Source organism: Candoia aspera, chromosome 1, assembly GCF_035149785.1.
Source record: "Candoia aspera isolate rCanAsp1 chromosome 1, rCanAsp1.hap2, whole genome shotgun sequence".
Lineage (NCBI taxonomy): Eukaryota > Metazoa > Chordata > Lepidosauria > Squamata > Boidae > Candoia > Candoia aspera.
In genome coordinates this window covers 156,603,443-156,615,968 of record NC_086153.1, presented here as the reverse complement: position 1 = coordinate 156,615,968, position 12,526 = coordinate 156,603,443, and the positions used below count along the sequence as shown (strand labels likewise).

General features: G+C 37.6%; 1 protein-coding gene across 1 annotated transcript in view; it reads right to left on the bottom strand.

Moving 5' to 3' along the window:
* Window positions 1-12,526, bottom strand: part of MACROD2 (mono-ADP ribosylhydrolase 2) — a 1,156,239-nt gene that overhangs the window by 133,445 nt on the left and 1,010,268 nt on the right. The window contains exon 9 of the mRNA XM_063316393.1: window positions 3,753-3,834. Within this exon, the coding sequence (XP_063172463.1) occupies window positions 3,753-3,834 (82 nt within the window). The remainder of the gene's footprint in view (window positions 1-3,752; window positions 3,835-12,526) is intronic.

Here is a 12,526-nt window from a genome sequence, read left to right as displayed (position 1 = left end):
ACCGCTGAATTCGCAACCTTCTGGTCAAAAGCCTGGCATCTTAACTGCTGAGCCACCAAGCCCCCTTTTATCTCAGGTTAACTGCTCATAAATACCTATTAAACATGAGATAGAAACAATTAGGTAAATATGACATTAGGAAGAATACAAAAGGAGAACCACTGCTGAAGCCATGTGAAGCTATTTGAAATGAACAGCTCACACTCTTGCATATGGCCCAAATAGCATGTTAAGCATTTACTTTATAAGCCTTGATACAGAACTATGTTAATTAGTTGTGAAAATGCTGTGCCATGCTAAACATGTAATCTTTTGATGACACAACTTTTTTTTGCCTGCTTTAAGCTGTAATAGAGTTTTGTTTGAATAAGAAGAAGGTCTTGCCTTGGAGAATGATTTAGAGATAAATGCTCCATGTCTAAGACCCCCAAAACACATGTGTCCCAAGGGGAATATTTCAAAAACTTCCAAGCCCATCCATGAGCTGTTAAGCTAATTGCTTCATTATAAGGGCATATGTGCAAGGGTAATCCTTGAAGAACAGTTTCTCACAAGCCTTTACTGTTTTAAAGAGTATGTATGCCACTTTGTCTAGGCCGGCCCCTTTCCCTGTGGCATGCCTATTGCTATGATGCTGTATCACCGTGCCATCCTGTTTCTGCTGCCTTGATCAAGTAATTGATAGAGAATATTTCCACTGATGATGTTACCTAGCCTGGTAATGACACAGGTGCAGGAAAACAAGCAAGTTCAGAGAACAGAAAATATTCAGTTCAACCCTGAGCTACAATGCTCTCTACTATGAGAATATTTCCGGGAGGCCCTAATCCAGACACAGTTGAGTCCTGCAGGTGATGAGAGGGTCCTTCACACAAAGGGCCAAATTTGCTGTGCCAACTCTCCTTACATTCCCAAAAACCCAGTGATCAGAGACAGCAAAGCTACATCAATGCTACAGCTTTAGTCAATACTCATTCTTCTGACTTCTGCTGCAAAGAGACCTAGCTTTACCACTGTGCCCTACCCAGCTTAGCATCCCACTCAAGCCAATGAGTGGTGGTTCTTTACAACCAACTAAGCCAACCCTCTTCTTTTTTTAAAAGAATTTTATTAAGTTTGAAACAAAGATAAAAACTACAAAAAAGCAAAAAACTACAAAAAGAAAGAAAAAAAGAAAAAAAGAAAAATTAAAAAAGTGTGAAACACAAGAAAAAAGAATTTTGAAGATTCCACAAAGAAGTGACTTCCAATTTTCAACAGCAAGAATATACAGCAATTTCCATAATCAATCCCTTACTCTATATCAAACCAAGATCACATTATTTCTATTAATCCTTCCATTAGCACATATACAAATCACTAATGCAATTGCTCCTTCCCCTTATATATAAAAAAGAACATATATATATATACACACACACACAGACATAAATTTCTAAATCAACTTCCCTCCCCCATAAAACAACATTTATTCAATTATGTCCTTCCTAACACTATTCTATATATTTCTGTCTACTATAATAAAAATAAAAATATAAAAATATATAAATTGTCTATTTTTATAATTAATAATACTACAACAATCTTAACTCTATTAAACCTAAAAACCAAGCAATTATTATTATACCTTATAGATACCTTATAAATCTTAGAAATCAAACAAACCTTAAAAAAAGTCCAGTAAATCTTAATCCAAATCTTTAAAGCAAAATGAAATCATAATAGCCTCATGATCAATCCAGTTACACATTCTTAAATGGTTACCGCACTTCAAAATATACTAAGACATTTACATATCTCCCTATTACACTCAAGGCATTTTTCTTGCAAAAATCAAATAGCCCAACTGCCCCCCTTAAAAACTCAAACTCCTCAACAAAAAAAAACTCCCACAAAGCAGATTCTCTTCTCTCCCATAACATTCCCTCAGAAAATCAACGCTCCTTGTAATCTGCAGCTCAGACTGTTGCTTTAACCCCTTCAGCACCAAAATGTAGTCTTTGCCTGGCATTACTTAAGTCTCACTGTCAGTAGAACGATGTCCATCCTTGTCAAAATCTTCATCTTCTTCCATAACATCTTCAGCCAGATGACACACTTTAGAAATAATATATTCTCCAATGTTCCAAATATTCTGCAGAATAGACTGACAGCAATCTGAAAAGATCTCTTTGAAGGTCTGCTTAAGCTCACAATGGAACTCTGAAAAAGCCTCCTTGAAATCCTCCATGTTTCAAGCAGTAGATTATGACGCCCCCTAGACACTTGACTTGCACAGATAGGAGTTAACAAGTTAATGAAAAACTTCCAAGTGAAACTGAAACAAGAGAAAGTGTGCTAACAAGCAGCCCTCAGGGAAAGTGAACAGAGGGCTAGAAATTCAAAACAACAAATTCAACGTGTAGGAAAATATTGAATCCTTCAAATTCAGTACAAAATTAATAACAGGGAGGCAATTATTTATTCTCAGTTCTCCTTAGTCTTTAAATGGAAAAACAAGCCAAAACTTTGAAAGATTTTAAAAATTTAATCCAGAAATAATGATAAGCACCAAGAGAGTCCACTTCTGCTTACTCTAGAAAGCCTCTCTTAAGGTACAAAAAGTTTATATGTATATATATATATATATAGAGAGAGAGAGAGAGAGGGAGGGAGAGAGAGATTGATTTAGAAATGGGGCGGCTCAACCTAATGTCTCTTTAAGGCTACAGCATGGGTTGGAAATGGTGACATCCCCACCTCCCGTTGTTTCTTACCAGATGTTGCGAAAGCTGTTTGTGATTCTCTGGCTACAAGACGGTGTTTTGGAGACCATATGGGATGATTCCAAGCTTTTTCTTTATTCATGAAAAAGCTCTGGGCTTCAGGTAAAAACTTGCCTGCTCCCAAAAAAGGCACCACACTGTCAGTTCTGTCTGCGGAGCTCATGGACACAGCTGTTCAGTCAGCCATGTTCCCCACTGGAAGTCCCAACTAAGCCAACCCTCTTGAGATCCTGTAACACCCAAGTATCAGGAGAAGCACTCCACAAGGGCATGTCCTCGGGTACACTTCAGGCCAAGCTTGGCACTCCAGAAAAGCAAGAGGAAAATAATACTTTACTGCTTACAGTTTTTGAAAGTTTTTATTTTTAAGTTGGAGTAGAAAAGATTCTGCATGGTACAGGAAAATTTGGACTCCATGCTGGACAATTTCAATGCTGCTAAGCTTTCTTTCCCTCTGACTTAAAATGGATGCAGGGTAAATATTTCAAAAAATCATTGTAGTGAAATGCTTGGTTGTATCCTGCTAAATCTGGGGATAATTAATGTCCTCTAAAGGATCTACCATTCCAGTTGTTTTCATCATATTCTGCCAAGGAGGAGGGGGAGGAGGAGGAAGAGGAGGAAGCAGATGATACTGGTATATGATATTTTCCCATTATAGCCTATAGACAAAATTGCTTTAAAATTAATTTTAAGTTTCTAATGGCTTGAACCATTTTGCCTCAACTCTGATCACACTGTCAAATCTAATAATTATTTTTTTCAGTACTGAATCTCCAATTCAAACTGAATCATCAGTGCTGATTTACACAGGCCTAATTACCAAACAACAAAGTTTATGTCATTTTGCATGTTTTATATATGAATAAATGTCAAATGATAAATCATTTAGAAGACTTTTAAAAAGATAAACAATTGTGCATATGTATAGACAATATCTGGAGGAAAAAGGAGTTGCTTTTCAGAGAAACAAATAAACAAACGTACCTGTTGGGAAGAAGTCATTCATTTTTTTCTTGTAAATTTTGTAGTCAACTTCCAAAAACACACAAAAAATGACATGGTCCATCTGAAGGGGAAAAAAAGAAGATTATCTCAACAAGGTGTTATTTTGGACTTTAATTAGAATAATAACAATAATAATAATGAATAAATAAAACAGTTATAATTTTTGATAGTATGTTTGTATAGGTTCATACCATAGCAGTCCAGAGGTCCCAAACCACACACAAAGATTTATTGTTTGGATCAAGGGAATCATTTCAAGTAGCAGTACAGAATTTAGGTGGCTGTTTTTCCATTTATGCTAACCCTGTATGCATTACTGGAAACATCTGTTCCTGGAAGTGCCATGCACACTGATTAAATAAATAGTGAAAACAAACCTGCCTTCCTAAGACCAATTCCATGTAGAGTTCCTTTTTAACAGAAAGCTGCTTAGGCAATCCACCTTGAACATTTTGGCCAGGATATTAATCTACCTGCTTATCATAATTCTAAAATGTGTGGATGGGTCATAAAACAGCTGTCTTCCAGGGATTTGAGTGAAAGAATGGGTTAAAGAAATGAAACCTCCATTCAAGGTCACTGAAGATGTTTCTGCAGGATTGTTTACTATTTCAGAAAGACTTTTGAAAGGCTTCTGTCCTGTCCTTATTTATATAAGCCTACCTGCTTTTAAACTAGTGAGGCTTAAGCAAAATCAAAAAGAGCAGTGTAAGGCAGCCAGATGGCAAACAGAGTAACTAGTAAATAAAACAGTTCATAAAGAGGAAAATCTCAAGTAAAGCCAAGCATGTAAAAAGCACAAACTGTATACAATAATTAGCTCTTAACAAGAATATTTGGCAAGCTATTCTGTGTCAAAAAAAGTTTTATTCAAAGGATTCGCTTAAAAGAAAGGGTGGGGAATCAAATTAAACTGTATTTACGTATTAAATGTTCAGACTGCCAGCTACCAGAGTCTCACAGTGGCTTACAATAAAAGCATAAAATCAGAGTTAATAAAAATTAAACATTATGTCAAAACCACAATCAATTAAATGCCTGTTTTTGAATGCTTATAGGGAGGTAAATTCTTTCAGTTTGCCAGGGATGGACAATTCTAGAGAAAGCTTGAGCCTGAGTCCATGCATCTGAAGATGAACTTCTTCAGGTGATCTCAATGTATGGATATAGGAGGGAATCATCTTGAACAAACAACTGTTTTCTTGGTAACTTGCAGCTAAGCTTTAAAGCTATTTCCCTCAGAAATGCATTGGCAACCAGTGTGATGTTTTCAGAATAGGTGCAAAATAATTTCTCTGGGCCTCCTATAGACCAGTCTGGCTGCTGAATGTCATACTAAGTGAACTTTCCAGGTAAGATTCAAAGGCAGTCCCACAGGAAGCACATTCCAGGAGTTAACACTAGCAGCATGTGCACCACTGTTTTAAGCTCTTCTATCCAAATGAGCCACTGCCTGACTCTGCCTGAGGTAGTTAGCTGCAAGTTGCTCATCCCAAGAACTGTGGTTGAAAGCAATATTCATTTGCGAACTCATGCAACCCTCAGAAAACACATTAGGAAAAATACCCTAAGTTTGGAGAATTCTCTCCCAACACATAACAGCCCAGCTCCAGATCTTCTGATGCTTTCCCAGTGGTTTCATATACATATGAATAGCACTGAATGGCACTAAGACCCCCTTATAATAGCTCCCATTTAATATACAACCTGTCCCCAAGTGATACTATTTGTAATCAGTCTGAAATATGGGAATAGAACCACTGCAACAATAGCTCTAGAAGGTTACCTTGGTCAAAGATACTGAAAGTAGCCATGTTTGGGGAGAACTAATTATGCTCCCCCTGTTGATTCTGTCAAAAGTATCATCTATCAGGATGATCAAGACAATTGGTACCCCATAGCCACCTTTAAGGGAGATTGAATTGGGTGAAGATAATCTCTTTCCTTCACCATCCTCTCAATCATCTTACCCAACAATGGAAAGTATGAGACTGGCCAATAAATGTCCACCTCCAAGAGATCTAACACTCTTAAATTCCAATACTGGTAAAGCAGATTAGGAATTCAATTTCTCAGGAGGACTGACCATGCTTTAGACCTAACATTTTCTATGGCATCCTGGAAGAAGCATGTGGGCAATATAGATTTCAGTGCCTAACCATCTGATGGAGACTTCAACAGTTCTCTAAGCTTTCTACACATGATATAGGACCAGGTTATCTGTAGAACTGCCTGCTCCTGAGGCTGTCTGCCCATCCCACATGCTTTGACTGGGAGGGCAGACTCCAGGTCCCTTCATCTAATGGGACTCAGGAGGTATGTGTAGGGTCCCTGGGGCAGCCCCTATCCTTTGGAATGATTCCCCCCCCCCGACATACTGTTGGGCCCCCAACCTTGCAGGCCTTTAAGAAGGTGGATAATACCTGGCTCTTTCCCTGGGCCTTGGGTCAGGATGAGTTGGGTCCCCAGTTGATGGAGATTTCAATTTTTATTGCCATTTTACTGTTCTAGTTTGTTTTAATAAAATGTGTTATTTTTGTATTGATGGATTATGGTTTTCTCTTTTCCTTTTTGTATGACACCCAGAGTCACATGATTTGAGGCCAATTACAATATGTTTTATTAATTTTAATAATTAATATTTTTTCATAGAAAATGTTACTGTACTTAGGAAAGTTCAAAGGTTGTGCATCAAATGAGTAAGGAAGTGTTTAGAAGAAAATGGCAACCAATTCAAACATTTAATGTAATTTATATAATAAACTGTCTCTGGGGCCTGACTTTTGGTACACCCTGTAAACTATATAGCAATGGTTCCCTGGAAACAAGAGACAAAGATTGGCTGATGAGCTTCACTCATTATATAAAAATAAATTATCATCCACCTCTGTATGTCTATGGCCACAGCTGGCTTGTCAGTATACTAGTCATGACAACTGTATACAACATACTTTTGCCAATACAGTGGTACAGTGTACATATACAGAGATGAGGATGCTCTTCCATATATATATTTCATCTGAAACTGATCTACCATTATGCCTATCAGTCCCGCTTCAATTATATCCAACTGACTGCAATACCCCATTATCTCAGGGCACCAAGAAACATCAACAGCATGTGTTACTAGATTTGAGATGCCTCTAATAACTGGAGTGCTCTTATGTGGGCCTCACTCCATGATGTCCAGGGTCTGGATAATTGAGTTTGTGGGTAAAATGTTTCTACAGTGAACTAGGTTTACCAGATTCACATTATGGGAATAGGCGTCACTGAGATTAGGTGGCAAGATTCCTGATTAGACAGCATGGGTTAGAAGGAAGTTTCTATCTCAAATCTCATCATGCCTGACCTCCTTCCCCAAATTTCTTGGATCCTTTCCTCCATACCAATCTACTGCTAACTTTATTCTTTTCTCTTTTCTTGCCCTTCTCATAACTTCTCCATGCTGTTACTCTGCATAATATCACAGCTACTTCATCTCTCCTTCCCCCATACACACGCTGATGATATCTAGTCTCTACAGCTCAACATTTTGTGTGTGCATGTGTTTTCCCCCCTAGGGAAACATTTTCTTTGTCACTAACATTTAGTTTTCTAAATGATGTTCTTAGTCATTCATTGAATTACTAGGAATTTTAGTGCTGAATTCAAAGGAGTTCTAATATTTTTTCAACAAAATATGCAGAAGACTCCACACACACATTCACACTTCTATAAACTGCATTTATGTGCACATGCCCATTTATATACAGATATTTGGTGACTCAGTATTAGCTGCTTTCAAATTTTTTATTTCCAGAGTAAAGTTATAGGGAAATGTTTTTAGAATACAAAGTTTTCCAGCCCCATAAAACTTTTAAAGTGGCCTTTGCATATATAATCTCTATATGAATTAATTCCTTCCAAATGTGTGAAGAAAGCATCCTATTTTTAAGCATGCATAAGATGCTGTGATGACAGCTCGGATTCTGTGTTTGTCTGATTGAATGGCATGTGTTGGCAGATAATAAATTGAAATTAAACTATATTCCTGCATCTTGCCAGTCAGGGAATGCTTTATCCAAGAGAGCCAGATAAACTAAGGTGGCCTTAATCTATGAAGAAGACACCTGCTCTTTACCACTTCCATTCCAAAACAAATCACTTAAGTGGTCATGGCGGGAGAATCACTTGGATGGTACCTTAACAATAACCCTACAGGATCCTTGGCACTAGCTTTTGTGATACACATCTTATTCTACAGAGAAAATCTTTTTACAATCTTTCTACTTCTGAGCTTTTGAAATGCCACATTGATTAGATGTTTCACGCTCTCTCCTTTATAGAAGAAAGTACAAGAATATGGAGATACTAATTTGACCAGGCTCATCAGCCAGCTAAGGTCTTTTTGCAGTCTCTACAGCCAAGTAGACAAGAACCATTCATTTGAGAAAGCTTAAAGAGGCTAAACCATGAAAGCATTATTCTTGATTGACAGCTCTCATTTTGGAGTCCACTATTGAAAGCGCATATCCTATTCCCTTTCCCCCCTCCCTTGCAGCCTTGATTAAACTTTGCTAGCTTCATGGCTATGAATAGGTAGATCAAAGAGGTCATAAGTGAACAGCACTACAGCAAAGGAAGAAGAAAGTTCAACTGTGTACACTTTTCACTTAGGAGGTACCTTCACAGCTCCAGTCTACAGATCTTATTGATCATCTCCTCCTCCTGGTCTGGGCTAATTCAGAGTCTATTTAAGGATAGAGTGTTACTCTTCTAAGTTTTGTAGCCAGGCATTTTTCTTAGCATCATCAGTTTTTTGGAATCTTGATGTAATAGATGAATATAATTTAGGAGAGATAAATTCCCAAATGAGATATTTAAACCAGTACTAACTGAGGTTTATCCTTGTTCTGCTTGGAATTGGTAGCATACAAATCCAATAATATATACATACATACATACATACCTAAATAATTTTTCCACAACTCTGGAACCCCTGAACTACATGCACAGCAATATACTACGTATCAGGACATAATAAAAATCATCTGGTCTTTAGCAGGTCTTAAAATTAGGTAAAGACAACCTCAGATGAACAACAACACATGACATATTACACTGTGTCATTATTTATTGTACAAAAATAAAGCCAAAATGGAGAAGCCATGTGTGAAAAAGTAAGTACACCCTTACTGCTTCCATAGGTGTTAAGAGGCTAAGTAGCAGCCAGGTGCTGCTAATCAAGTGCCCTTGATTAACTGATCATCAGAAAGTGTGACCACCTCTATAAAAGTCAAAGTTTTAGGGTGTGCTGGTCTCAAGCATTCAGGTGTTGTTAACACAATGCCAAAGAGTAAAGACATCAGCAATGATCTTAGAGAACAATTGTTGCTGCCCATCAATCTGGGAAGGGTTTCAATGCCATTTCCAAACACTTTAAAGTCCATCATTCTACAGTGAGGACACTTATTCACAAGTAGAAAACATTCAAGACAGTTGCCAAACTTCCCAGGAGTGGACTTCCCAGCAAATTCACCCCAAGATCAGACCATGCAATGCTCAGAGAAATTGCAAAAAATCCAGGAGTTACATCTCAGACTCTGCAGGCCTCAGTTAGCATGTTAAATGTTAAAGTTCATGACAGTACAATTAGAAAAAGACTGTACAAGTATGGTTTGTTTGGAAGGGTTGCCAGGAGAAAGCCTCTTCTCTCTAAAAAGAACATGGCAGCACAACTTAGGTTTGCAAAGTTGCATCTGAACAAATCGCAAGACTTCTGGAACAATGTCCTTTGGACAGATGAGACCAAAGTGGAGATATTTGGCCATAATGCACAGCACCATGTTTGGCGAAAACCAAACACAGCGTATCAGCACAAACATCCCATACCAACTGTCAAGCACAGTGGTGGAAGGGTGATGATTTGGGCTTGTTTTGCAGCCACAGGACCTGGGCACCTTGCACTCATTGAGTTGACCATGAACTTCTCTGTATACCAAAGTATTCTAGAGTCAAATGTGAGGCCATCTATCTGACAGCTAAAGCTTGATTGAAATTGGGTCAGGCAAAGGGACAATGATCTCAAGCAGACCAGCAAATCTACAATGGAATGGCTGAAAAAGAAAAGAATCAAGGTGTTGCAATGCCCAGTCAAAGTCCAGACCTCAACCCAATTGAAATGCTGTGGTGGGACCCTAAGAGAGCTGTGCATAAACAAATGCCCACAAACCTCAATGAACTGTAGCAATGTTGTAAAGAAGAATGGGCCCAAATTCCTCCACAATGATGTGGGAGACTGATAAAGTCATACAGAAAACAATTACTTCAAGTTATTGCTGCTAAAGGTGGTTCTACAAGCTATTGAGTCATAGGATGTACTTACTTTTTTACACATGGCTTCTCCATTTTGGCTTTATTTTTTAAAAATAAATAATGACACAGTGTAATATGGCATGCATTGTTGTTCATCTGAGGTTGTCTTTACCTAATTTTAAGACCTGCTAAGGACCAGATGATTTTTATTATGTCCTGATATATAAAACCATAGAACTCAAAGAGGGTGTACTTACTTTTTCCTATGACTATATATTTAACAAGTGTTGAGGAAAACACAACAAATACAAGGAATAACCCAACAGGTTACAATTGTAGCTGTCAGAGAGTGCTGTGTAATATGGGATGATACAGGACTGGTGAGGCTCCTGCCAAAAAATGTTAAGTATTGGAACATTGCAACTGATATTTTCTACACAGGCAAGAACCTATGCATGTAAAGCACTGAGATCCAGAAGAAGAATGAGCTTCTATAAACCTTAAAAGGGACAAGGATCCAAAAGGAGATTGCCCAGCCAGGAACTCCTAACTATCTTACTATGTAATAGACTACACAATTGTAGTCTTTCAATAGTATGACAGACACTCTATGTATGCAAGACATGCATTGCAAATGTACCCATGTGGCAGATCTCTGCATGCAAAACCCTGTAATTCGGGAGAGATATCACCTATCCCAGATAGTCACTACTAGATTCTTCTAAGCAGAAAGGAGGTGCTCAAGGAATACACTGATATAAGTGGTCGTTTCTTTCTTTTTTCTTTTTCCTCCAGTCTTGATGACAAATCCTAGTTTGTCTTGTGGTCCTGCTTCTTGATTTTCCATCTTTTCTGGATGGTCTTTGGCAGGCCCACAACTAGGGTCTGTGTCACCGGGGGCAAACATGGATTCTGTGCCCATTTTGGTGCCCCCTGCACTCATTTTGGTGCCCCCTTCAGTGCGGTGCCCGAGGTACATGCCCCGCTTGCCCCTCCCTAGTTGCAGCCCTGGTCTTTGGTCCTGACTTTTGATCCCTAGTTCCCAATTGCTGCCCAGTCCTAATACTTGGTTTCTTCTAGTTTTGCTCTGTTGCATTATGCACAGCACAAAACTCTTCTATTGATCCATAAAGCTTATGGCTTCCACATTCCAGTGTGTGGCAATTCTTTTTTTTTAATCAGTATTCAAAGATAACAGACTGAATAAGTATTGCATATTGTATCCACTTATCAGTAACAGAAAGTAAACAAAATGAGACCCAACAATCATACTAATTCTATCTCATTACTTCTTGTCTAAAGTAAGGGACCTCTGACAAGTCATTATATATGGCAGAACGCTTCTTCCTAACAAATAGCAGGATGTCTGCCTATCTTTTGAAGCAACCTGTCATTGAAATGAATTCAGATGCAAACAGATTGAAGCATTTTTATGTGGGCCTTATTGGTAACAGCACATGTCACTAAATAATTGCTAGCTCCAGAAAATTACTGTATCCTTTATCCTTATCACATTTATAGCCATTTTGGTTCAACACCCACTGAAGCCAAAGGAAGTCTGTTGATTGACTTTAATAGGCCTTGTGTCAGTATTGATGTTTTCTAAATCTAGGCATCCTGCAAAGTTTAGAGCTTGTGACAAGCTGAATTAGAACGTATCTTAAAACTTCATATTATTTTAATGACACATTGCAACAACATTTTCTATTGATGGTGACTCTACCCCTTAATTATTATCAATTATTGGATAGCAGACTGCACAAAAAGAAAGGAGAACTTTGTAAAAGAAGGGATTTAATTAACAATGAGTGATCCATTGAATTAGATTTAAAAATGGAAAGGTGCATGTAACCGTGACTAAGATATAAAACTTTTAATTCTGATCTTATCATGAAGCATTGGCTGGTACATAGAAATTTGCTCTAGAGACTTCTAAGATTAAGGAAAAGGGAATCTATGACTTCTTCCAAGTTAATTTTCTTACCTTCTGGGGTTACTTATTGAAGTTATGATTTTAGCTAGGTATCCATTATAACATTCTGTGAGAAATGAGAGTTTATTGACAGATGAAAAGATTATACTGGTACAGTATATGCTACAGTAATTGGGGTGTGGTGACGGGGTTGCATTCATGATTATACTTGATTATTATTTCCTGGGGCATTTTGTATAGAAAGACCAACAAATAAATAATGAAATTGAAGTATACTTCTAAAATGAATAGCTATTGTTATTTGTAATTGTTTTTGTTCTAGGACTAGTTGAGATTATTTATTTATTTATTTATTTATTTATTTATTTATTTATTTTATTGCTCACATTTCTTCACCACCCATCTCACCAAGCAACTCTAGTAATATAGAAGCAATAACAGTGATAGCAACAAATTTATATTCATAAACACACAGAGCAGAAGAGAGGGAAAATTCACTTCAAAGGGAATTTCCCCCCCTTAA